Source organism: Balaenoptera ricei, chromosome 3 (assembly GCF_028023285.1).
Source record: "Balaenoptera ricei isolate mBalRic1 chromosome 3, mBalRic1.hap2, whole genome shotgun sequence".
In the NCBI taxonomy this organism is placed as follows: Eukaryota; Metazoa; Chordata; class Mammalia; order Artiodactyla; family Balaenopteridae; genus Balaenoptera; species Balaenoptera ricei.
Genome location: NC_082641.1, coordinates 6,183,552 through 6,209,145, shown reverse-complemented (window position 1 = coordinate 6,209,145; position 25,594 = coordinate 6,183,552). Strand labels below are relative to the sequence as shown.

General features: G+C 43.7%; 2 protein-coding genes across 4 annotated transcripts in view; one reads left to right on the top strand and one right to left on the bottom strand.

Annotated features, from left to right (window-relative positions):
* MTRR (5-methyltetrahydrofolate-homocysteine methyltransferase reductase) overlaps nucleotides 1-8,592 on the bottom strand; it is a 35,685-nt gene extending 27,093 nt beyond the window's left edge. Inside the window, exons 1-4 of one of the 2 annotated variants that reach the window (XM_059916087.1) lie at nucleotides 8,514-8,592; nucleotides 7,322-7,489; nucleotides 5,457-5,610; nucleotides 3,588-3,705 (exon numbers count right to left, since the gene is read on the bottom strand). In XM_059916087.1, the coding sequence (XP_059772070.1) occupies nucleotides 3,588-3,705; nucleotides 5,457-5,610; nucleotides 7,322-7,450 (401 nt within the window). In that variant the 5' untranslated portion in view covers nucleotides 7,451-7,489; nucleotides 8,514-8,592. The remainder of the gene's footprint in view (nucleotides 1-3,587; nucleotides 3,706-5,456; nucleotides 5,611-7,321; nucleotides 7,490-8,513) is intronic. The other variant, XM_059916088.1, reaches the window with a different exon arrangement.
* Nucleotides 8,593-8,679: 87 nt separating this feature from the next.
* On the top strand, nucleotides 8,680-17,131 carry FASTKD3 (FAST kinase domains 3). Of its 2 annotated transcripts, XM_059919212.1 has the most exons (7): nucleotides 8,680-8,773; nucleotides 9,677-11,147; nucleotides 11,815-11,900; nucleotides 13,903-14,077; nucleotides 15,162-15,231; nucleotides 15,569-15,683; nucleotides 16,813-17,131. In XM_059919212.1, exons 2-7 carry the CDS (start codon nucleotides 9,710-9,712, stop codon nucleotides 16,909-16,911), a joined length of 1,983 nt encoding a protein of 660 aa, XP_059775195.1. In that variant the 5' UTR covers nucleotides 8,680-8,773; nucleotides 9,677-9,709; the 3' UTR covers nucleotides 16,912-17,131. The 2 variants fall into 2 exon arrangements, 1 of the variants encoding a protein (XP_059775195.1); XR_009502592.1 differs by lacking the exon at nucleotides 16,813-17,131 and having other exon boundaries at nucleotides 15,048-15,231; nucleotides 15,569-15,596.
* Nucleotides 17,132-25,594: the final 8,463 nt, after the last annotated feature.

Sequence of the window (25,594 nt, the reverse complement as noted above, 5' to 3'; positions counted from 1 at the left end):
GTCACTGTTTGCAGATGACATGATACTATACATAGAGAATCCTAAAGATGCTACCAGAAAACTACTAGAGCTAATCAATGAATTTGGTAAAGTAGCAGGATACAAAATTAATGCACAGAAATCGCTTGCATTTCTATACACTAATGACGAAAAATCTGAAAGTGAAATTAAGAAAACACTCCCGTTTACCATTGCAACAAAAAGAATAAGATATCTAGGAATAAACCTACCTAAGGAGACAAAAGACCTGTATGCAGAAAATTATAAGACACTGATGAAAGAAATTAAAGATGATACAAATAGATGGAGAGATATACCATGTTCTTGGATTGGAAGGATCAACATTGTGAAAATGACTCTACTACCCAAAGCAATCTACAGATTCAATGCAATCCCTATCAAACTACCACTGGCATTTTTCACAAAACTAGAACAAAAAATTACACAATTTGTATGGAAACACAAAAGACCTCGAATAGCCAAAGCAATCTTTTAGAACGAAAAATGGAGCTGGAGGAATCTGGCTCCCTGACTTCAGACTATACTACAAAGCTACAGTAATCAAGACAGTTTGGTACTGGCACAAAAACAGAAACATAGATCAACTGAACAGGATAGAAAGCCCAGAGATAAACCCACGCACATATGGTCACCTTATCTTTGATAAAGGAGGCAAGGATATACAGTGGAGAAAAGACAGCCTCTTCAATAAGTGGTGCTGGGAAAATTGGACAGGTGCATGTAAAAGTATGAAATTAGAACACTCCCTAACACCATACACAAAAATAAACTCCAAATGGATTAAAGACCTAAAAGTAAGACCAGACACTATAAACTCTTAGAGGAAAACATAGGCAGAACACTCTATGACATAAATCACAGCAAGATCCTTTTTGACCCACCTCCTAGAGAAATGGAAATAAAAACCAAAATAAACAAATGGGACCTAATGAAACTTAAAAGCTTTTGCACAGCAAAGGAAAACATTAACAAGACGAAAAGACAACCCTCAGAATGGGAGAAAAGATTTGCAAATGATGCAACTGACAAAGGATTAATCTCCAAAATTTACAAGCAGCTTATGCAGCTCAATAACAACAACAAAAAAAAACCCAATTCAAAAATGGGCAGAAGACCTAAACAGACATTTCCCCAAAGAAGATACACAGATTGCCAACAGACACATGAAAGAATGCTCAACATCATTAATCATTAGACAAATGCAAATCAAAACTACAATGAGATATCATCTCACACCGGTCAGAATGGCCATCATCAAAAAATCTAGAAACAATAAATGCTGGAGAGGGTGTGGAGAAAAGGGAACACTCTTGCACTGTTGGTGGGAATGTAAATTGATACAGCCACTATGGAGAACAGTATGGAGGTTCCTTAAGAAACTAAAAATAGAACTACCATACGACCCAGCAATTCCACTACTGGGCATATACCCTGAGAAAACCATAATTCAAAAAGAGTCATGTACCAAAATGTTCATTGCAGCTCTATTTACAATAGCCAGGACATGGAAGCAACCTAAGTGTCCATCATCGGATGAATGGATAAAGAAGATGTGGCACATATATACAATGGAATATTACTCAGCCATAAAAAGAAATGAAATTGAGTTATTTGTAGTGAGGTGGATGGAGTTATAGAGTCTGTCATACAGAGTGAAGTAAGTGAGAAAGAGAAAAACAAATATAGTATGCTAACACATATATATGGAATCTAAGGAAAAAAAAAAAAGGTCATGAAGAACCTAGTGGCAAGATGGGAATAAAGACGCAGACCTACTAGAGAATGGACTTGAGGATATGGGGAGGGGGAAGGGTAAGATATGACAAAGTGAGAGAGTGGCATGGACATATATACACTACCAAAGGTAAAATAGCTAGCTAGTCGGAAGCAACAGCATAGCAGAGGGAAATCAGCTCTGTGCTTTGTGATCACCTAGAGGGGTGGGATAGGGAGGGTGGGAGGGAGGGAGATGCAAGAGGGAAGAGATATGGGAACATATGTATATGTATAACTGATTCACTTTGTTATAAAGCAGAAAACTAACACACCATTGTAAAGCAATTATACTCCAAGAAAGATGTTAAAAAAAAGAATTTTAGGGCTTCCCTGGTGGCGCAGTGGTTGAGAATCTGCCTGCCAATGCAGGGGACACGGGTTCGAGCCCTGGTCTGGGAAGATCCCACATGCCGCGGAGCAACAGGGCCCGTGAGCCACAACTACTGAGCCTGCGCGTCTGGAGCCTGTGCTCCGCAGCAACAGAGGCTGCGACAGTGAGAGGCCCGCGCACCGCGATGAAGAGTGGCCCCCACTTGCCACAACTAGAGAAAGCCCTCGCACAGAAATGAAGACCCAACACAGCCATAAATAAATAATCAATTAAAAAAAAAAAAAAAAAAAACTATGAATTTAAAAAAAAAAAAAAAAAAAAAAAGAATTTTAATGCTCAATCCAATAAATGAACAGGGAAACCGAAAGCCTTTGAAGTAAAAAATGAACTGAGCAATAGGACTAATGGATTTATGGGGGTTTAGCAATTAAATAGCTCATACAGGACAATAAGCATTTAATGCCAACAAGTTTCGGGGTTGGGCGGAAGCCCAATACAAAGGGACAAAACTAAAAGATAACGCGCAAGGAAATGTGGTAGAGCTTTGTCACCAGAAACGACATGTGCCCTCGGAAGACGGAACAAACCCACAGTATCACAGCTGCAGAAAACGACGGATGTAGTGGACTCAAAGGCTGAGTTATGGGGAAACAGAAGTGTCTCCAACACGCCCGTGCAAGGTGATATATGTAGAAAAGCACAACTTTTGCTGAACTTGTCATGATGCATAAACACAGATCTGGTGGGTGAGATTTACCTAGTACATACGCCTAGTAGAAAAAAAATCAAAGGCGTGTGTGTGCTGTTATCTGGCTAAAGCAGTTCAAGGATAAATGACAGCATAAGTTGTAGCACAGTACCTGTAAGGTTTCTGAATTAAGACATTAAGAACATTTGAAAGGTGGCACATAGAGTGAAATGCTGAATTGTAAAAACAAGAAAAAATTAATGAAATAGAAATTATATTTCCGGTTGGCATGGTGGCAAGTGGCCAACAGGAGGGAGAACACCGAGGAACCAGTGTGCCAGGAAGGCCTCTGACCCGCCTCCTCCAACTGTAACTCGTGGCCGCTGGGCACCCTCCACGTGGGAGGTCCCGAGTCCAGTCGCTCCCGTGGGCACACGCTACCCAAGTGCCTAAAGACAATGCTGACTTTTTGCAAACACCTACACACTTTTAAGACTAAGGTAACTGTACTGGGGAACCTTTCCTAGTTTCTTCCATTAACAGATACTGAGATGGATAAGGCACACAAACAAAATCAGCAAAATAGATAAGTGAAACTCTGGATGGTCCTTCTTTGGTGCTAGAATTAAAGACAGCTAACAAAACTAAAATAAGACTTTCAAGATCGAAGTTTAGTGCTGGATCAAAAGCGAACCCCTTTTATAAACTCACTAACTTTCATCATGTACAAACAAGGTTTACTGGAAGTGACAGAAAATACATTGCTCTTACCCTACACAGTCATCCGCGTGGCCAGTGTCATAGAAACGCTGGGCACCAAGCTCTTGCAATCGTTTATCAATTATCTTCCCCCCATTACAGAAGTACGTGTATTCTGAATCACCCAGACCTAAAGAGCCCAAATAGGTTATCAGTATGCAATAAGGTTTAAATTTAACCACATACAGAAGAGAGAAACAAAACATTTAAAACAATACCACTCCATGCTGTTGTTGATGGAACAAGAAATAATGTATAGCTTCACATTTTCTTATTTTTTCCTTGAGAAATACTAAGTTTACAAATAGAAACAAATAAATACTTTGGATCACTATTAACAGAAATAGATCTCACATGTTTGTTTCCATGAATCTGTGTAAAAATATGGCAATCTGTAAACAAGGATTAAAAACAGGTAATATCTGTATTTGCAGACTTTTCCAATCTACTGCAGGGTCTGCAAACTATAGCCAATTGTGAGCCAATTACCACCCACTGTCTTTGTAAATAAAGTTTTATTGGAACACAGCCAGGTCCCCTGGTTCACACCTTGCTATGGCAGGTTCAAGTGACAACAACAGAGCTAAGTAGATGGTATAGAGACCAATGGCCTGCAAAGCCTAAAATATTTACTATCTTGTCCTTTACCGTTTACTGACTCCTAATCTAGAACATGAAAAGGTTACATCTGAAACACAAACAACCATTTATTTGCTCTGTTTCTGTGCTGGATAAATTAAGAATTGCTTCTATGTTTCCTGGTAAGAAATGGACTAATATTTTCATACTTAGTTGAAAATTTAAAATTAAAAGCTTAAATTTCTTAGTTGTTTAACTGTCTTCCTGGATTTTTCCTACAAGAATGAGGTGAGCAATTGGTGGGTCCATATACGGGCCTAAGACTGACTAAAGCGGTTGGATAAGCTTCAGTGTTTCCTTTTAAATAATTTTTTGAGGAATTTTTAAAGCAATACGTACATGTTCACTCTTGAAAGTAAAGAAACTGGAAAAAAACAAATTAGAAAGATGTGAACACTCTAAAATGCTCTCTTGAATACATTACACGACAGATCTTGGCCAGGGTCACAACCTCAAATCTCTAACCGATTATTTATCATAGCACATTCCATCCCTCCTAGATACCTTCCCCAAAATAGTTGTCAAAGGTGAATACAGATCACAAGCCAAGCAAATGGACCCTGAATTCCCTCTCTGGTGCCCTACCTTGCTGAGCCGGTCCTTCTGATCCTTTAATATTTTAAACCTATACTTCACAGAGCCCTAGGCCAGTGCTTCTTAAGCTGGAAGAGTCACCTGGGAGCTTTAAAAATACTGATACCAGGACCCTACCTCAGAACAATTAAGTCAGAATCACTGGAGAGGGGGCTCAAAATAATGGAATTGGAAGGAAAACTCCCCCAGCAGATCCCAGTGCATGGCCAGGCTTGAGAACCACATCCTAGGGGAATGGGTCTTCCCCTAGGGAAACTATCAGATCCACCTGAGAGCTTTAAAAAAAACAACAACAACGACCAAAAAACCACCAGCATGCCAGGTCGCTCCTTCAGGGATTCTGTTCTAGCAGGTTTAGGGTGGGGCCTGGCCACTAACATCATGAAAATATTTCCTGGTTGAATCTGGTGTGTGCCCGGGGTTAAGGTGCTACTCAGGGGCTCTGCAGAGGAGCTGCAGCGGGGTGAAGACTGGGGAAACAGCACCTTATTTACATTCAAATATTATACATACATAAAGTATTTATGCAAAAACCCAAAAAGGACAAAACCCAGGCAATCACACACCATGGCTTTGAAAGATACATTTAGATACTAGAGTTAAATCCAGCAGCAACAGTACAGTAAGTGCACAAAATACAGTCCACACCTAGTAATCCATACCACAGGTGAGCCAAGAAGTCACTCGGCAGCGTCTTGTCCTGTATGGCTTTAACAAACTTGCGGGCCGTGTCTGGCGGGTCTCCGTTGCCCGTGGTAGAAACCACCACCACAAGAGGCGCTCTTTCAGTTTTCAGATCATACTATAAAATAAGGGTGTCATGTCAGAGAGCTATTGTTGTACATATTTTTGACTTAACACATCAGCAAAGTAATCAGGTTAATTTTCCGTCTTGTCTGGATCGCATAATGGCAGAGAGGTACACAGAGCATTTTAAAGTTGGCAAAGAAAGTGTTACTCCTCAGAAATCAGGAGACCTGGCTGTCAGGAAGGGCCCGACTCCCTCAGGGTTCCAGAGAGCCGAGAATACGGTCAGTGGTAAACTGAGATCATCGGTGTTTCCGAGCCTTACAAACCAAGTTTCCTTATTCTACTTCTCAACTAAATCGAAGTATTTCCAATAAAGCACTTCCCTATCTCTATTCGTTTCGACTCCATGAGTTCTGCTCCTCAAGGGTATCATCTAACGTGGCACAAAGGAACTCATCACTTTATTTTTCATGCTGATGTAACAGGCAAAGATTTGAGCTAACGTTTTACCGGGCTTATAGGACACAACACAACTCTATGCAGTTTAAAGTCACTTTACTTTGAAAAAGACTACCGTGATCTAGGAAGCAGAGAGCTATCAATTTAAACTTGGATCAGGAACAATTGGAGAAATCACTCAGCTGGGAAGAGCAAACAACATGACTAAGGTGGCAGCCAAAAAATTCACTACTCACCTAACTTTCAAATAGCTGCTGACCCCACTGGGGTCACTGGTGAGGGGGTCAAACCAGGGCTGGTTATATGATGCTAATGACTTTGTTTGTAGTAACAGATTCGGACTGTACTCCACCCTGTGGCAGCAGCAATGTGAATTCACTTTGAAGGTGCTGTAGAATCATGGAGCCTGCGATTGCTGGTGTCCCCCAGGACCCTCCCTGCTGGGTGAATGACTCCACTGGGGCCACCCTAGCCCTGCTGCATCAAGGAACTTGATGGTTTCCCTGCTATGCACTGAGTTTATAATTCACCTCTGCTGCTGACGGGCTAGTCTTTACAACTAGAGATGCGGGAAAGACCAGAGGAGGTTGTGAACTTGAGCGAGAGTGCACTGCAGGGGTGGGTTTTCAAGTACTGAGCTGAATTCAAGGGCTTAGTGGCTGGCACATCACTGTGTGGTATTAGGGAGGAGCCCCTGCTCGTTGCTAGGGCCTGAACTGTATGAAACTATAATCTGAGGGTCTCAATCAAACCAGTTAGTCTGGGCACAGATCTGTTACGATCTCACGTATCCTAAGGTGGGAACTTCTGCAGAGACTGAACGTGATAAAAACAAGCAGTCCCAAGTCTTCTGAAGATCCTTCCACCTCCACTTTAAATTCTATTTCACAAAAGAATTCAATGGTTCTTCACCTGGAGGAACTCTGGCATGAATTTCAGGGAAGTTACAAACGGGGCAGCGGGATTCATGAGGTGGAAAGCTCCCATGTTCCTGTGAACACGCAGACCTCATTTGTTCCCAGGCACCCCGTGAGAAAAACAAGGCGAATACTACTATTTCCATCTACAGTTGAGAGCAGTTACTCGTCTTAGTTTTTAAGACTATGTAGTTTAATTCAAAAAAAACACACACACACACGTAGAAAAAAACTGGCAGGAATCTTGCAACACAGTTCATAAAATAAATCTCTGTGTTAAAAGAAAAAAAGGATCATGGTGGCATTCGGCGTCCCACTTTGTTGTTTAACGTCGCTTCCCAACCAGAATACTTCAAAGTATGAAACACCGTAAAAATCATGACTTACCTTGTGAGACTCACTTATACAGTGAAGATCTGCAGAAAATCCATATGCAACTGCTTTTTCACTTATGTCTTCGGCTATGGCCTGTGCCTGTCCTCGCTGCGAAGCATAGAGTAACAAAAACCTTTTCATCACTTCAAAGCATCTGCTGCTACAGCTGTAACAGTTACACTGGAAAACAGAAAAGGGAAAAAGGGATTTTCTTTCTAATGAAGCAGTAATCAACTTGCAGGTATGAATTCTCTTAACTTAAAATAACTTCAACAATATTCACACATAATACGAAATATGCTTCTAAGTTTGTCTGTTAGCATTAATCCTAAAAGTTGAAGAGAGAGAATTCATTAAACCAAGGAGGATACAAGGTATGAAGCTCGAATTCCGCGGCTCACAAATCACATTCTGGGGCCAGACTACTGGGGCTTGAATCCAGCCACGATGGATCACTCACAAGAGCAGAACTTTAGACCAGCTTCTCAACTAACCGGTGGCTCAGCTCCCGCACCTTCAGAGCGGGGACGATGACCACAGCCACCCGACGAAAACAACGGTTGATGGAAACGGCACCGCGTATTATCAAAGCTAAGAACCCGGAGCCCTTCCCAGGAGCCACGCACGGTCCTAGGAGCTTCAGAGCATGGGGCCCTCAGCCCCATAACGACCTCGTGGAGCCGCTACTGCACCCAGCATTTCTCGGGGGCGGCTCGCCGGCACCCGCAGGGCAAGGTCCGGCGGACAAACAGCGGAGCAGGAGCCCGCGTCCGGCCGGGTCCGCGCTCCCAACATTCCTGACTCTCCGGCGCCCCGTCCGGACACCCTCGCCTGACCCTGCGCCCGAATGTGCCCTTTGACCCCATCTAGAAAAGTGTTCCGAACAAGACGCCGACGGAGAAAGGGCCCACAGGGACCTGCGGGACCGGCTCCGCTGTGCAAACGCCGCGGCGCCGCCGGGGACCCGCTCCCAGAGGCAGCGGGGAGGCCTCAAGGCCGAGTCCCCGGTGCAGCCCGCCCTCCGCGCGCGACGCCCGCAGCCCCGAGGGGCTGGGGTCCTGACCCACCCGCGCGCGCCCAGCCCGGCCGGGGGAGGGACGCGGGGGCGCGGAGGCCGGTGCCCTCGCCGACCCCGAGCCGCCTCCCCTCGGGCCCGCGCTGGGCGGGCGCCCAGATTTGAAAGCTGCGGCCGCCGCGCCCTCACCTGCTGGCGTCCGCCTGGGACGCTGGGGGAAGCGCAGGTACCGCGACCCCTGCTCCCGCGCCTGCGCACACAGTCGGCGCCCGAGACCAATAGGAAGCTCGGGAAAGGAGCTGGGCCAATCACGGCGCGCCGGGCGTGGGGCGGCTCCCCTCCAGGCGCAGGCGCCGAAGCGCTGGGCCCCGGCGCGGCGCGCGCGTACGGAGGCCCACGAGGCTGGGGTACCTTCAGGGTTTGCTGGGTCACCCGGCGCGCCGAGTCCGGTAGGTGTCCACGCCGGGTTTGGACTCGGTTGTTCCGGTCCGGCGTGCGTGGCCCGCGGCTTCGCTAAGGCGCCCGCGCTCCCTGGCTCGCCCCGCTCTTCGGGCGCCGCTCCCGCCCTTCCAGGGCGCCGGTTTGGGGGTGCGCCCGGCCCGTGGGGTCCTTTCCCTCCAGGGAGGACGCGGTCCCCGGGGCCCCCCATCCTCCCCGTCCCGCGCACTCGTGTTCCCAGGTTCCACAGCTGGGGTGTTCAGGTGTGGGCGCGCCGCCCACCTTACTCCGTCGTTGACCAGCGTTTTCCTTTTTTTATTCTACGAGCATTTCTTTTTTCCCATCTGCCAAGCTAGACCTTCTTGTTCCTCGGTCCTGGAACAAGATCCTAACTCTGAGGGGAAACCAGCATCTCAAGGCCCTTTAAGCGCTTTTTCACCCTTGCTTTAACCCATCCGAATTAATGGCCACTTTACCCGTTGCCTTTTTTGGGGAAGTTGAACCAAACGCAATTCCTTCCATCAACCAACACATAGGAGGCGTACTTAGGATCCAGACTACCTGAGTTGAAGCCTAGCTCTGCCCCTTAATAGCTGTGTAAACTGGATCACGTGACGTCTTTGTACTTCAGTTTCCTCGTTTCTAAAATGACATCGAAGTAGTTAATTCGTTGTGTTGTTGGGAGAATTAAGTACAGCATTGCCTGGCAAATGAGAGCGATTATTACGAGATCCAGCCGCTGTTCTAAGCTCTAGGGTGCAGAGACGCTGCTCTTCTGGTACTTGTGTTTGAATGGGAAATGTTTAGTGGGAATCATTCCTTTTGGGGTACTCATCCTTAGTTCCATAAGCATTGATGTTGAATAAACTGTGTTCTAATATATTTGATCGTGTTTTTTTATTCTTTTAACGTAGTTATAAATCAAGAGGAGTTGAGAGTCTGGTGGCATGGCTTTAATTACCTTGCGGAGGAACCTTTGTCATTTATCTGATTTTCGGATACATGGAGCTCTGGCTGGTCTGAAAACTCAGCGTGTAAATTGTGTTCACAAGACAGTCAAGGAGCATCTGTGTCCATGGTTCTGGTCACTGCAACTTGAGCCTGTTAGGGTCAGGTTCCATCATGCCCATTCTAAAAAGTTCCATTCAGAAAACGGAAATGACCTTCATCCAGTTGGTGAGCCAGTGTCCTCTCAAGTACACGCTTGGGACAGGTCTGAACACAGTGTTACAAATGCGGATGAACAGATATTTTACAGGAGACTAAACAGCTTCACTTCATCGGAAGAAGTCTTACATTTTATAAGCACGCTGCAGACTTTGCCTGATACTATGGCAGCAGGAGCCTTACATCGGATTTGTGAAATGGAAAAAAAAGGCGATGATCAAAGGTTGCCAAAAGAAATCCTGGAGAATAGCGCCTTTCAAGCTTTGTGTAATCAGTTTGCACAGGACCCCTCAAATCTGTCAAACACAGGTTTGGTGACTGCTTTGCAAGCCCTGACCCTGTTGTATGTGGATCCCCAAAGTCGCTTGCTGCGGAACCTCCTGGCAGAGTGCCAGCATCGTCTCGAAAGGGGTAGCCTGGACATTCACAGTCTTTGTATCCTGGGGGAAAGTCTGATTAAACTGCAAGGTCCAGGTTGTTCGACACTAGACCTGATTATATATCAACTGCAAGGTGGAAATTTGGAAGAATTTACCCCCGAGGATATTGTGACCCTTTACAGAATACTTCAGGCATGTCCTGAAAAAGTTGACCAACACCAGATGTTTTTAAATAAGATGAATAACTGTTCTCTGTCAGTAGTTTCCAACCTGAGTCCTAAGTTGCTGAGCCAAATGCTCACTGCCCTGGTGGTCCTTGATCAAACTCAGGCACTTCCGCTGGTTATAAAATTGGGTAAATATGTTGTGAGGCACATCCCTCATTTCACTAGTGAAGAGCTCAGAGAAGTCTTAGAGGCATTCATCTACTTTGGGCACAATGACAGATTTTTTACAAAAGCCCTGGAGCAACATGTCGCTTCACTCTGTCTCACTCTGGATCCCGAGGTTGTCAGCAAAGTCATGGAGTATTGCAGTAGAAAGCTGATTTTTTCAAAACCCATCCTCGATGCAGTGGCAGAAACTTTTGTTTGTCAGTCAGAAAAATTTTCACCTAATCAAACTGCTGAGTTAATTGAACCATTTGGAAAACTCAATTATTTGCCACCAAATGCCTCTGCTTTATTTAGGAAGCTAGAAAACATACTGTTAACTCGTTTCAATTATTTTCCACCCAAAACACTATTGAAACTTCTCCATTCATGTTCACTTATTGAATGCCATCCGGTCAACTTTATGGCCAGAATATTCAGCCCGTATTTTCTTCAGCAGCTGCAAGGTGAGTTTGTTATTACTTCTGAGAGTAGAAAACTTAGCATTTGAACTTGCGATGTTTTCAAGGCACATATGTACCTTTTTTATTGAGCAGTGCTTTGCCTTTATTTTTTCTTCCATAACGATCTAATGAAGAAATCTGAAGCTGCAGATGCTAATGTAGACACAGAATTAATGCTAGAACATTGCATGGAGAGAGAAAACAGTTTCGGGTAAACAGACTCTGCTGCCCCAGCTGAGAAACTGAGTCTTCTTGCAGGGATCTGGTGACACCTGTGGCAGTGTCACAATTACATGTTAGCATCTTTGATGAGAACAACTGTATCACTCCTTCTTTTTGAGAAGATGTTCATCTTAATTCAAAGCCACCCAAATATGCCAGAATCTAGATCTCCGTAGGTAAAGGAAATTCCCACAAATTCTACTAACATACATTTGTCACGTTTAATTGTATTCTCTAGTTAGGAGCATGCGTTCTTGGAAGCCAAAATGAGATTTCATTGAGATGGGAGGCAAGAAGGTATAATTAATTCTAACAAGTTCTTTTCCTAGTGTCATTTAAAAGTACCTTACTGGCGTGAATTCATTAGTGTGCATTCTGGATATTCTTTTCTCTTATTACACACACCAAAGTTCAAACCTATCTGTGACTGGGATGCTTTGTATTTCAGGTGAAGAGCCCTATTTGGACAGACTGAGCTTAGCACAACTGACCCAACTTTTCTTAACCGCGATTCTAGAATGCCCGTTCTATAAGGTAAAAGCATGAGCTGCCTTGCTTTATTTCCCTACAGGGATGGTATTCTTTTGCCTCCTTCTTCCTCTCCAACACCTCCCCCGCTCCCGAATCTTTTAAGTTCCTTCTCTTTTGAGCTTTCTCAGTAACCTCACTAGAAAGCAGAATTTTCATTCACTTGGAGTAGTTGCCCCCAGATAGCCTTTTCTCTAATAAATTGACCCTATTCCTGTGTTCCTGTCCTTGAAAGAGCCACTTTCTACGGTGTAAGATTCTTAGAAGGTTTTATCAAGTGTGGCGGGCTTATGAGTCTTAGTGCTCCTAGACTTACTCTAGGGATTTTAAAGGGTTTTAGCATTCCCCATGGCTGTTGGATAAAGAAGTGTGAATTTATGCACTGAACAAATCCTGAACCATTCCTGAGTATGTTCTTAAACCAAGCAGAAGTTTCACTCTTACATGATAGAATTCAGTTTACATGGAGTTCAAGCTTTGTATAAAGCTTTCTAAGGATTCATTCTCCTAACTTAATCAGGCACGTTGTTTAGGATCAGAAATGGTACCTCCGGACTTGCTCATTCCTGCCTGTTCTCCGTACTTGACTGAACCATGTTTATGAGTAGCTCATAAACACCATCTAGTTTCTCTCTTTTCATGGAATGGGACTATTCAAACTACAATTTGCTTTTATTCCCAGTGTATCATGGACATTCCTCAGGGGTAATAGATAAAGATCAAATATATACTTTTAAAGAATGGTCTGATATTTCATGGTATTTATTGTACTGTCCCACCATTGATGGATTTTCAGGCTTTTTCCAACGTTTGTCTTGATCAGCCATGCTGTCATAAACATACTTACATATCCTTTCATACTGGAGCCTTTTTGTTGTTTTAATCTAAAGACTAGATTCCTGAATGTGGGATTACTTGATTAATTTTCAATAGAGACTGACAGACAGATTTTTTTTTCCCGTATAGTTGTAGATGTCATATTTCACCAGCAGTGAATGAAGGTGACCACGTCTCCCCATTTCTGTTGCAGTGTGTTCTTAGTCCCTTTAATTTTGTCATTCGACTCAGTGAAATGTCATGTCACATGCTTCAGTCGCACTTTAACGAGCGTTAATGAAGTTGAGCATATTTTCAAATGTTTACTGGTCATTTACATTTGCTATGAATTACCTTGTTACACCTTAATTCCTATTTCTATAGGGTTGTTTGTCTTTCTCTTTTGTGTTTGTTTTTTGTCCTAGAACACATTGTAAAACATATTAACTGTTATGTACGTTGTACGTATTTCTTCCTGGTTTGTGGTTTTAAATTTTTTTAGTTTTAATTTAATATTGTTTATGATGCCTTTTTGCTATACAGAAATTTTTAAGTTTTCTGTAGTCAAATTCATTTTTTTATGGCTGCTGGGTTTCCTATATTGTTTAGGAATATTTTATGACTCCTAAGGTAATATAAATATTTTACTAAATTTAAAAAATATTATTTTCCATATTATATTTAGATCTTTAATCTACTTGAAATAGATTATAGTCTGTAATGTGTGGCAGAACTCTAACTTAGTTCTTTTCCAGATGGATAACCAATTGCTAGCACCATTATTACATAGCTGTCCTTTTCTTTCTAAATTGAAATGTCAGCTTTATCACAATTCCCACTATTAAAAACTTCAGCTGGGTTTCCTCAAGGCCCTTAAAGCAATTCTGAGAGTTCCAAAGATGTTTCTTGAGCTTGCTTGCTTTCTTTCTTTCTTTCTTTCTTTCTTTCTTTATTTCAGTGACCATTGGCTACATTTAAAACACATTTAAAAGATATTTTGGACTATTGGGCTTGAACTATAACAAGAATATTTGGCATTGTCATTTTGAGAAAGGTATTTGTCCTAAGTCCTGGAGAAGCATCTTGCCTATAAAGTAATATTGGATCAGACTTTTATACTCAGGCAACCTTCATTTTATTCTCTGATTTTGTATCTTATTTTTCTTTCTCGTGTTTGCACATACATTTTTAGGGTCCAAAACTTCTTCCTAAATATCAAGTGAAATCATTTCTTACTCCGTGCTCTTCCCTGGAGACCCCCGTGGATTTTCAGCTTTATAAATCTGTGATGATTGGACTGATTGACCTTTTAGGAGCAAGATTGTATTTTGCTTCAAAAGTGTTAACACCCTATTGTTACACGATAGGTAAGTAGTAGGGAGTTTTGTTGTTGTTAACTAAACCTCAGCGTGCTGTCCTCTGATGGAACACGTGGGGCTTAGTAGCCACCAAAGGTCTGGAAACAAAATGAAGTTGGCCCTTCCCTGAAGGCAAATTGGAACAGGGGTGGGCGGTAGGGCTGAAGAGTCAGGACTCCACGTTAGCCACATAGTAGCCGAATGCCTTTGGGCATCCTTGCGGGGCATGCATTTGCTTGTCCTCATCTGCAGGATGAGAGTAAGAGGAGTAGTGACCTCAAAGACTTGTGTAAGGACAAAATGAGGTGACTCAGACTAATACCTGGGAGACAGTAAGTGCTCAGTAATTGTTAGCTGCTCTCATCCTCTTGGCCAGTGCTGTCCAATGTAATAGCCACACATACCAGTAGCTACTTAAATTTAAATTAATTCCAATTTTGAAAATTCCCATTTCAAGTCCGCAGTCGCACTAGCCGCACTCAAAGTACTCAGTAGCAGGTGTAAGCGTTTGCATCACCGCGGACGGCGCTGACCACAAAGTCCTTCTCCTTTCAGATCGATGAGTAAAGGAGAGCGAGCTCAGGGAGGACAGTGCTTCTAGGCTTCAGGTGGTCCCATCTCGCTCCCCTCCTTTATGGGCTCCTTTGGCAAGGAGGGAAGGGGGAGGCTGCCGGCGCCCGGGGCCCGCGTGTTGGGCTGCCGGCTGCTTCACCTTCCCTGGGCACTGGAGCCCCAGGGATGCAAGGTGCCAGTTGCACAGGTGTCTGACTTTACTCAAAGGATTTTCTTCACTATTCCCACCAGTTGTTATAAGGAGAGTAAAAGTGTGTGTGATTCACATCGTGCCCCAGATACCTTGAGGGCCCCCTCCTTGTTTTAGTGCAGTGGAGGCCCTCTTAGTTTAAAGCTGACTTGGTTGGGCAAAGCTCTGATTAAATTAGAATTCTCACCATTGTCTGGTGTGGTCATTACTTTGCAGCCTTTTGCCCAGTTGATAAACGCAGTGTGGACGAGATCCAAACAACAAGGAGAAAAGGAAGCTAGTGTTTGTGAGGGTATCACACGAAGGATTTTCCCTTTCTTCTCTTACCAGATGTTGAAATTAAATTAGATGAAGACGGATTTGTATTACCATTTACAGTTGATGAAGATATACATAAAAGGTAAAGAAAACTGTTGTGGTTTATATGTTATAAGACTCATTGAGGGTAATACACAGGGATTGTTTTCTTAAGAAAGCGAAAAAAGTAGACATGGTTCTGAAAATTAAAACACTATGGCATACCAGTTTTGGAAATTCCGTGTAATATCTTGTGAACCTTAATTTAATTAAGTTGAGTGCTTTTTCAACAGATTAATGGATAACAGTCATGATTCATTTGAAAATAATATTGGCACGAAGGAATAGCCAAATCCCAAATAAACTCTGGCAGCTAAAACCATATAAATACTTTGGATTGTTTTAAAAATTAAGTTTCCCTCTCCTCTTTGGTTTTTTAGGGTAGCACTGTGCATTGATGGTCCAAAAAGATTTTGTTTGAATAGCAAACACTTACTGGGAAAGGAAGCTACTAAACAAAGACATCTGTACTTACTTGGTTATCAAGTTGTCCAGGTACGGTTTTGCCTTTTTTTTTTTTTTTTTTTTCCCTAAAAGCCATTTCTAGTTCAGATTTGCTTTTTCCAGGGTACTAAGTAGTATGCCAGCCAAGTGGACCAAGACTCTTAAGTCTGGTTTAAATGCCAGCTTTGTTCATTAGGCTTAAGTCTCTTGATTTGTAATTTGAAATCACAATTTTCAAATTTTCTCTTTTCCAAAAGTGAGACATCCCTAAATTCTGTATAAGCTGTGCTTTACTTTGCTTTTAGAATTACTAAATTATTTGAATATCTGTTTTGTGTTAATTTCCCTTTGATTTAATGACTAGAATGGACAAGATGACCCATTAAAAGCGGGATCTTCATCAGTTTTTAGTGTTTAAGACTCTTACTTGTATTTACATCGTAGATCGCTTGGCAAGGTCTTAGGTGATGGGTCGCGATGCATGTCCATGGAGGTTTCCATTCTCTAAGCTGTCTACCAATCTGGTCTCTGCTTTCCTGTCTGGTTACTTTGTTCCTTTCCGTCTTGTACACACCCAGATTAATTTTCCTAAAGTGAATCGTGCCAGTGTGTGCCTAGAAACCTTCATTGTTTCTTTATTGCTTATGGGATAAAGACTACGTCTACATCTCAGCATTCTAGACCCTTCGAGGTCTGTCCGCAGCCAGGCCCTGTGCTCCCAGCTCAGTGGTCTCTTCTGTCTGGCCTTTCTCCCTTGCCCATGCGAGTCAGGTGGTCCCCACCTCTCTGAGTGTCTAAATTCGGGCTGTTCATCAACTCCCAGCTCAGGTTGACCTTTCACCCTAATCTAAAGTGTCAACTCCCTCTCAGCACTAGAGCACCAGTTTGTTTTGCACGTTCTGCTTCGTATTACTGCCTCCTTTTTGTATGTTTTAAGTCAGCACCTAACTTGTAAGTTCCTTGAGGGCAGGGATCACGTCTGATTCTTATTTAGACACTCCACCTACTGCTGAGCCTCTGCTACCCGGCAGCGCCGTTACAGGCACCGCTGGTACCTCTGCCTGCTGGGGGCCTACACGCTGCTGTGGGGGGGGGGTGTGATAGGCGGACAGGGCAACCAAACCCGAGGTAATTTCAGGTTATGAAGCATGAGGGTGGATTTATTTTCCTCTCTTTACAGATCCCCTATTACGAGATTGAGATGCTGACATCAAGACTTGAATTAGTGGAATATTTACAAAGAAAACTATTTTCTCAAAACTCTGGTGGTCACTGGTAACAAGAATGAATACTGACTTCAGAACTCAAATAGTGAAAGAACTTGCAGATTAGCCGTTTATTTATGGACTGTGGTGATCTGAAAGGGGTCTGTAGTTTCCTTATACCGTGTATACACTTATCAGTAGCAAATTTAAAATTAATTTTAACCTTCATTTAATACTGGTATCAGATACTTTTATACATCAAACAGAATGGATCAAGTACAATAAAGGAATGTGATGAGTAAGTGTCATAATTTTAAGTCTTGTGTTTTGTGACAGTTATCTGCTAACTGAAAATATATTCTTGCGAGACCTTTGTTTCCTCTTCTAACAAATGTAAGGAAAAATTTTACCTCCCGGTTTTTTCTTTTGTATTTTGTTAGAGGAAGTAATATATGGTAAGGAAAAGGAGCAATGAAAAATAGACTAGTACTTTGGATGTAAACATATATAACTGTAGACTTATGCAGAAATAACCCTTTAGTTAATAATATTTTGTATTGGTATAGGAGCTTTATTTATATATATATATATATACACACACACACACACACATATATATTATAATTTTTTAAATAAAGGAATAAAGATGTAAAAAATGCAACTTAAGTAGGGTTTTGGGGGGTGTGTTTGGAGGGAGAAACTTCTAAATTTTAAACTTAGCATGGATTAAAATTCTTTAGTTCATTGCAGATGCTTCATTGTCCCATTACGGTCAAGTTACAGTTTCGGGGTAAAAGGGTTCTGCACCCAACTACAGTGTACGCATTGGCCAAGGGGGCGGGGTGTGGGTGTCCCACACAGCACTCAGCAGTGCCCCAACACCAGCTGGGGGCCCGCAATTCAACTCCATTCGGACACCGTCTACCTGGCTCAGTCCCACGAGACTGCCCGCTTCCCACCACCCCCCTTTCAGATGCCAGTCACAAGTCCAGGTTGTCACATGACCTGTGCTTCTGACCAACCGGCTATAGATTGGAGGGTCCAATGACCCCCTCCTTGGGCTCCGTTAATTTGTTAGAGCAGCTCATGGAACTCAGAGAAACGTTTTACTTACCAGATTACTAGTTTATTACAAAAGGATGTAACTCAGGAAAGGCAGATGAAAGACATTCTTAGGGGCAGGTATGGGAAAGGGTGTGGGGTTTCCTTGCCCTCTCCAGGCAGCACTTTCCCCTAAGCTCCACCTGTTCACCAACCTGGAAGCTCTGAATCTGGTCCTTCTGGGTTTTTATGGAGACTTGATGACATAGACTTAAATAGCCACACGAAGAGGTAAGAGCAGTCTGTCATAAATGCTATGAAAAAAACAGTATAGCCTAAAACCTTCCTCCTCCGCCTTTTCCATTTATCTAAATCCTTCTCCATCGGGACCTTTGTTCCTGGTTGCTCTAATTGGAATGAGATGCTCCTTCTGCACTTTTAGTTACATCCTCTCCCGAGCCTTTGTCTCATTTGGCTCTCCCTTACCCTCTTCATTCATTCGTCCCATTAAACATTTATTAAAGAGCTGTGATCATGCTGGGCACCCACTGACTGTTAGAGCTGCAGAGGGAAGCAGAAAAGAGCTCCTGCCCGGAGGGGCTGTGGGTGATTATAGTGATGAGCCAGCTGGCAGTCCTGATGCCTGAGCAGGACCCTCGAAGGCAGAAGACGGCAGGCCTGCCTGGGTGCGGGACGAGGCTTCTTGGAGTGATCTGTGAGCTGAATTCAAAGGAAGGGAGGCAGGTCTCTGGTGGGAGCGCATTTCAGGCATCACCATGGCCAGAGCACCCAGCACAAAGCAGACGGTTGCCATGGAGAGTGAGGCCAGAACTGACGCTGGCACTGTTTGTTTTAAAGCAAAGTTTAATCCTGAAAATGTGCATGGATATGCTATGAAAATGGTTTAGGCTACTAAACAGATACAAGACTGCTGATTTCACCAATTGGAGTAAATTTGGCAAGCTCCGTAAGATTATAAAGCCATGTGTCCTTATAAACTGAATCCTCAGGCCACTAATATTTTAATGTCTACTTATGTAAGTAAATATGATGTGAATTTCCTTGTTGAAATTACATATACAGTATGATAACTCCTGGTACCGTATATTAATAATGTTTTTAAATAAGACTCTTGATGTTGTTTTTTAAAAATAAAAGCAAAGCAAGGAAAAAAAAAGTAAAGCAAAGAAAGAAAAATAGGTGAAAAAAGTTTAACTTGCGAGCATAACCCCTGAAGCAACAGTGATCATCTTCAGACCAGCCGCGAGAGGGCAGCAAAGGTTAGGACATTTATTGGGCTTCAGCAGTGGAACCGGGATAATCCCTGGTCCCAGGAGGAGAGAGTGTATCCTGCGCGCCTGTTGGCAGGGGGAAGGGCGGGAGGCGGCAGGCTGGAGCTGTGGAATGGTGCGGTGACAGTTCTGCCTGAACAAAACAGGCAATTTTCCGTACCTTGACCTGAAGAAGGAATGCTGTTTGGCTGAACCAAGCCTAGACAGGGAGGGTAGATGGTATCTTTGGATGAAGAGATGCTGGTTGGTTCTTTGACCAGGATTCTACCTGCCGACTCCGTACACCTGGGTGCATTTGGAGACTTGGTAAATATTCATTAGGTAGAAGAAAGAATAGGAAGGAGCAGAACTGAGCATATTTGATAGAATTCTGGGGGGTAAAAAGTCAGTTCCCTCTAAAAAAGCTGGACCCTTCCCTGAATTTGTGCACAAATTCAGGGAGGGGGTCTTGGCTCCACGGTGGTGAATAAGCCTCCAAAAGCTGAGATTTCCCCAAACTGGAAACATCCAGACCCACCTGGAGTCTAAATACACAGTGTAGGATTGTTACCAAACTCCGGTCCGCCCACCCACGTGCAGCAAAGCCAATCTCCTGACACCGGGTTGTGGTGAAGGGAAGTGCAGCGTCTATGGCAGGCACCAGGCAAAGTGTCCAGGCAGCTGGTGCTCAGAAAGCCTGAACCATCCCCCCCCGCCCCCGCCCCCGCCACGCCCCCGCCATGGGCTTCAGCAAAGCATTTTTAAAGGCCAAGTGAGGGAGGGGGCGTCCCAGGGTGTGTGATCAGCTAGTGCACAATTTTCTGATTGGTTGATGGTGAGGTAACAGGGTGGTGTCACAGGGGTTAACATTGTCAGTCCTTAGGCGCCAGTAGGTCTGGGGGCTACGTGCTCATGGTCATCAGGTAGTTAATTTCTTCCATTTAGTGGTGGTTTTAGCATCTGTAAAACAACTCAGGAAATGTGCATCAGATACCATTATCTATTATCTGGGTACTTCAAAGAGGAACTACAGCAGAGGACATGGGGGAGGGGTGTGTCCCTGAAAGGCCCCTTAGGGTCCTGCTCGGTTTCAGGATCATGAAATAAGTCGTGCCTTGTCAGCTGTATGGCCAGTACCTGGAAAACAGTACGTGCTCAGCGAGCCATGAGGACTCTTGTTGTCATTGGTACAAGAGTTACGTTGCAGTCAAACTTCATGGTTACAGCTCCTGGACAGGGAGCCCATCAGGCATGCTCTGTAAGGAGGAGCACCGTTGCCTCCATGGGTAAGACTCCTGGGGCAGCAGCTTGAACCGGCGGCCACTCCTTTTGCTAATTAGCATCACAGGCACCCTGCTGAGAAACCTCATTCTGTAAAACCTTTGCTGTAATAAGAATGGAACACGCCTCTATTGCCTGCAGGATCTGAGCCTCGTGGGTCATTCTGGTGCAGAGAAGCAGCCTTGATTTCCAAGAGGATGCAGAGCTTCAGATAGAGGGTTTGGGACACAAACCCCCTTACCTTTTTCTTATCTTTGAGCATCCCGGGTCGTCTTCTCAGGCCAGGCCTCACGTTAGTTCTCTTATACACAAGCTTGCTCTCTGCATCTCCAACCCAGCTTTGTTCAGTTTGACCCAAATCCTCTACTCACCCTGTCATCCCTCTGCCTGGTTCCTCTGGTGTGCCGGCTCCCTTGCCTCTGTAGTCAATAAGCCTTACCTTTTGCTGGTGTTCTTTGGCTGTTGGCTCCATCATAAGAAATTTTGCCTTAATATACTTGAAATCCCATCTCAGAAAAAAACTAAAAATCTCTGTCCCCATCTCCTCCCACAGTCTCTGGTATATAGGGCACACTATTTGTGTCTTGAACTGATATTCTGGGTTCTAATGTTTGCAATAAACAATGTCTCAATAATGCTGTCAATTTTATTATGGAAAACACTGAACACACATAAGTGTAGAAAGAATAGTATAATGAATTCACATGAGTCCCTTTATTCAGCATGACAAAATACCCAAATTTTCCGATTCTGTTTCATCTATTTATTCCCATATTCTTTTTTCTCTTTTCCTTTTTTATTGGAATGTTTCTTTAAAAATCCAAGCTATCATATACTTTTATCCTAAATACTTCAATATGAATCTATAACCAATAAACTTTTTTCTTTTTTCTTTAACTATTCTGCCATTATTACAATGAACAAAACTAATAATTATTACCTGTGATCATTTAATAACCTGGTCTATATTCCAGGTTTTCTATACTGTCTCAGGAATATTTTTTTAATTTTTTTTATTGAAGTATAGTTGATTTACAATGTTGTGTTAATTTCTGCAGAACAGCCAAGTGACTCAGTTATACATATATATACATTCTTTTTTATATTCTTTTCCATTATGGTTTATCCCAGGATATTGAATATAGTTCCCTATGCTATACAGTAGAACCTTGTTGTTTATCCATTCTGTATGTAATAGTTTGCATCTACTAACCCCAGACTCCCCCTTGGCAACCACAAGTCTGTTCTCTATGTCTGTGAGTCTGTTCTTGTGTTGTAGATAGGTTCATTTGTGCAATATTTTAGGTTCCACATATGTGGTATCATATGGTATTTGTCTTTCTCTCAGAAATATTTTGTAACTGTTGATTTGTTTGAGGCAGGATCTGAACAAAGGCCACATACTACTTTTAGATGTTATACCCCTAAGTCTTAAGTCTCATGTCTGTAACTGCCCCCCTCCCTCACCTGGTTTCCATGTTATTAAGTTATTGGAGAAGTTAGATCAATTGCCTTGTAAAATATCCCACAGTATTGATTTGACATTTTCTAACTGGTTCCTTTGCCGTATTCCCTGTTAAACTAAAAGTTACATCCAGAGGCTTGCTTAGATTCAGCTTAATTTTCTCAGCAGGGGTGCTTCAGAGGAGGCGCTGTGTATTTGTTTTACATCATACCGTAATGTCGCCTTACCCTCTTAGTGATACTCATTAGGATGGATAGTGGGTTCCTGGATCAGCACCAGCCTGATCCATCCACCATACAGTCCCCAACAACCTGCCACCTAATGGCTTCAGCATCTGTTGATGACTGTTGCCTAGATTCATTATTCCAACAGGTGTTTAAAACAAAAAGATTTCCTAACGCTATCATTCCTTTACTTTTATCAGCTTGTATTCATCTATAAAGAAGAAATTTCTCCCATCAACTATTCTTGAACTCTAAAATAAGGTTTATACACACACTTATGGTTACCAGGGGGAAAAGGCGGGGGAGGGATCAACTGGGAGATTGGGATTGACACACGCACACTACTGTATATAAAATAGATAACTAATAAGGACCTACTGTATAGCACAGGGAGCTCTACTCAATACTCTGTAATGACCTACGTGGGAAAAGAATCTAAAAAAGAGTGGATATGTGTATATGTATAACTGATTCACTTTGCTGTACAGCAGAAACTAACACAACATCTTAACTATACTCCAATAAAAATAAAATAAGGTTTATACAGAAAAAAAAAAGAGATAAATGTGTCTTTCCTTGTATCAAGGTTTAGAATACAGAGGTGGTTATCTGGTCAGTATTTTGTTTGTTTGTTTGTTTTAGGATATTTATGAATTCATGACATTTTACATATTTGATGTGCTTCAGGCCATTACAGTCATCTTTTGGGTGCATAACTAGTCCTGTTTTAGACCGGTGGGATACCCTTCAGGATGGCCTCTTTGTCCTTTTGACCTTGACACATTCGATTTTGAAAATTTCTTGGCAGAAGAGGATGTCCCAGGCTCACTCACCACCTCCTGTCTCAGCCCTGGGGTCCACCCTCTGTAAGGAGCCCTGGGTCTGCCAGGTGGTCCTGCTCATAGCTAGAGCCGTCGGTATCAGGGGTTTTTCGTTTGGGGCGTCTCTAAAATCACACTCATTTTGATTTCAAAATCAACAAGGTGAACAAGCCAAAATTAAATTTGCACTTATATGTCTTGATTCATAAGTTTGATGCTTAAAGTGGCTCCGAGGGATTCCATCAAGTGAGTGACCCAGCCTACAGGAAAAACCTGATGACAAACACGCTTTCTAAGTCTACCAGCAGTACTCACGCCTCTTTCCCAGGGAGGCGGTGTCGAGTGAGGTGAAGGCGTGTTACCCCATCACGGACCGCTGCCCGTGCCCCGGAGCCTGCGGAGATGCTTTGGAGGACGGACAGTGGCTTCCCTGTCGCAGGAGCCAGGGTCATGCAGTTACTCTCACTGTCAAACAGCACTGATGGGGGCTCCGGAAAAGGTGCAGCAGGAGCACCCTTTCATACCCCTTGAGTTCATAATGACCTTTAGATTTGCTGGGTACACAGACGGGCACTTCTCCTAGCGGGTGACGGGTATGATGTGTGTTTGTCCATCCACCCCTCTTGCTCTGAATCATCATAAAAGCAGAGGAGTACTTAATCCAAGGGATTTTAAGCTGTTTTAAAGCCTGTGAAAGTCCAATTATGTTGGGCCACTTAAATGAGTTTACAGTGACATTTACAAATAACATGATTGTAAAAGCTTTCAAACTTAAAATGGAGATATCAACCTTGTTTTAAAATTTCTGCATTTTCAACAGAAGATTTTTTAGAAAGATGATGGCATTTTCATGTATTCACAGGTGATTTTTCCCCCCTCTCTCCGCCTCAGTTGACAAAGGTTTACAAGGTGGAGAGGAGGCCATCTGGACACTTTGTTCCTTGGCTGCATCAGTGCGCTGGCTGAGAATCTCTGGCTAAAGCTTTGTGCTTTGTCCAGGCTGTGGCCCCATCTCTGAATGGTCTGAGGGCTCCAAAGGAGAAAACCATTCCCTCAGACCAGCCCCCCCTTTCCAGATATTCCATACACCTTTCAGGAGGGGCACCCACTGCCTTGTCACCTGCATCAAGTCACTTATCCTACCTGCATCTCAGTTTTCCCATCAGCATAAAGAACCAGAGGGTTCTTCTGAACTTAACAAGTCTGTGGGTTCATGAGGACTCATGATAAATATAACACACACACTGCCCAAGATGTGCTGAAAGCTCCGCTAATGTGACATGTGACATGCTAATGTCGCACCACATTAGCTTTCTCCTTCCTGGCCTCAAATTAACAGAAATTCTTCCCACCAGGTCTCCCCCTGCTTACATTCTGCCCAGATGTCAAGAGAGACGGGACAAGTCCCAGCTGCAGTTTGGATTAGGCGCCTCCAATGCTCCCATGAACTGCCTGAGTTTCTGCAGTGGGGGCTGCCCTCCAGCGTGTCATCCAGCGGGGGGGCTGCAGGCAGCCGAGGCCCCGCTGGACCTGCAGAGCAGGCTGCATGAACAGTGAACGGTCAGTACGCCCATGTCACCCTAAGCCAGACCAGGGCAACGTCATCACCCAGCGTCAGCTGAGGGCGCCGGTGTATGTCCATGAGGCTGGCATGGGATTGGGGGGGTAGACATCCCAGACTACTGAGGCTGGCATTTGAAACAAAGCTGATCTGTGCACCCTTCGATAGCTCAGCTGGTAGAGCGGAGGACTGTAGACCTGACACGTGAAACAAAGCTGATCTGATCTCCTGCAGAGTTAACTCGTACTCAGCGTGCCTTCTTGTACTATTAACCCACTTATTTTAAGAGCAGGGTTTTCATTCTTTTATCCTTCCTTTCCCTCATGCAGAACTTTGCAAGTACAAGTCACAGATACAAGGGACTTAAACGCATTCGACTCTTTGACCTTGTATTCCACTCATGTCCCCAGAATACATAATAGGATCATAGAGGAAAAATGTTTTTTTAAAAAGGAACTAAAATCTCTTGATAATTGAAACTGGCAAAGTTGGTCTTACCTATTGTTTCCTCCACCCCTGCTTCCCGCCCTGCAGCCGCTCAGCCTCACATCTGAATCCACCCCCGGGTGTGGTGGCCATTCCATGGGGCTGCACCCACCTCCTGACAGCAGCATGCCCCCTCCAGTTGATGCCCCGTACCTGTCCCTGTCAGCCCCAGCGCTTCTCTGGCACCGGGGAGACCCTCAGGGAGCCTGGGCAGGGGTCCCACCAAGTCAGGAGTGAACAATCCAGAAGGAAGTCTCACCCCAGGAGGACTGGGAACAAGAAATAAAAAGCGCCTTCATGTTGAACTGCAGGTGGTTCTGAAAGGCTGCTCCAGGCTCCTCAGAAAGTCTTGGGCAACGTCGAGCTCCAGCTGCCCTCAGGAGTGACCTTGAGAATTCAACCTTATACAGACTTTCCTGCTGCTCTCACTCCTCTGGTCCCTCCCTCCTGCTCCTTGGAATTACCTCCCAAATAAAGCAAGAGCATCCAAGCCCTTGTCCCAGACTCACCTTTATGGTTTTTTTTTTAATTAATTAACTTATTTATTTATTTTTGGCTGTGTTGGGTCTTCGTTTCTGTGCGAGGGCTCTCTCTAGTTGTGGCAAGC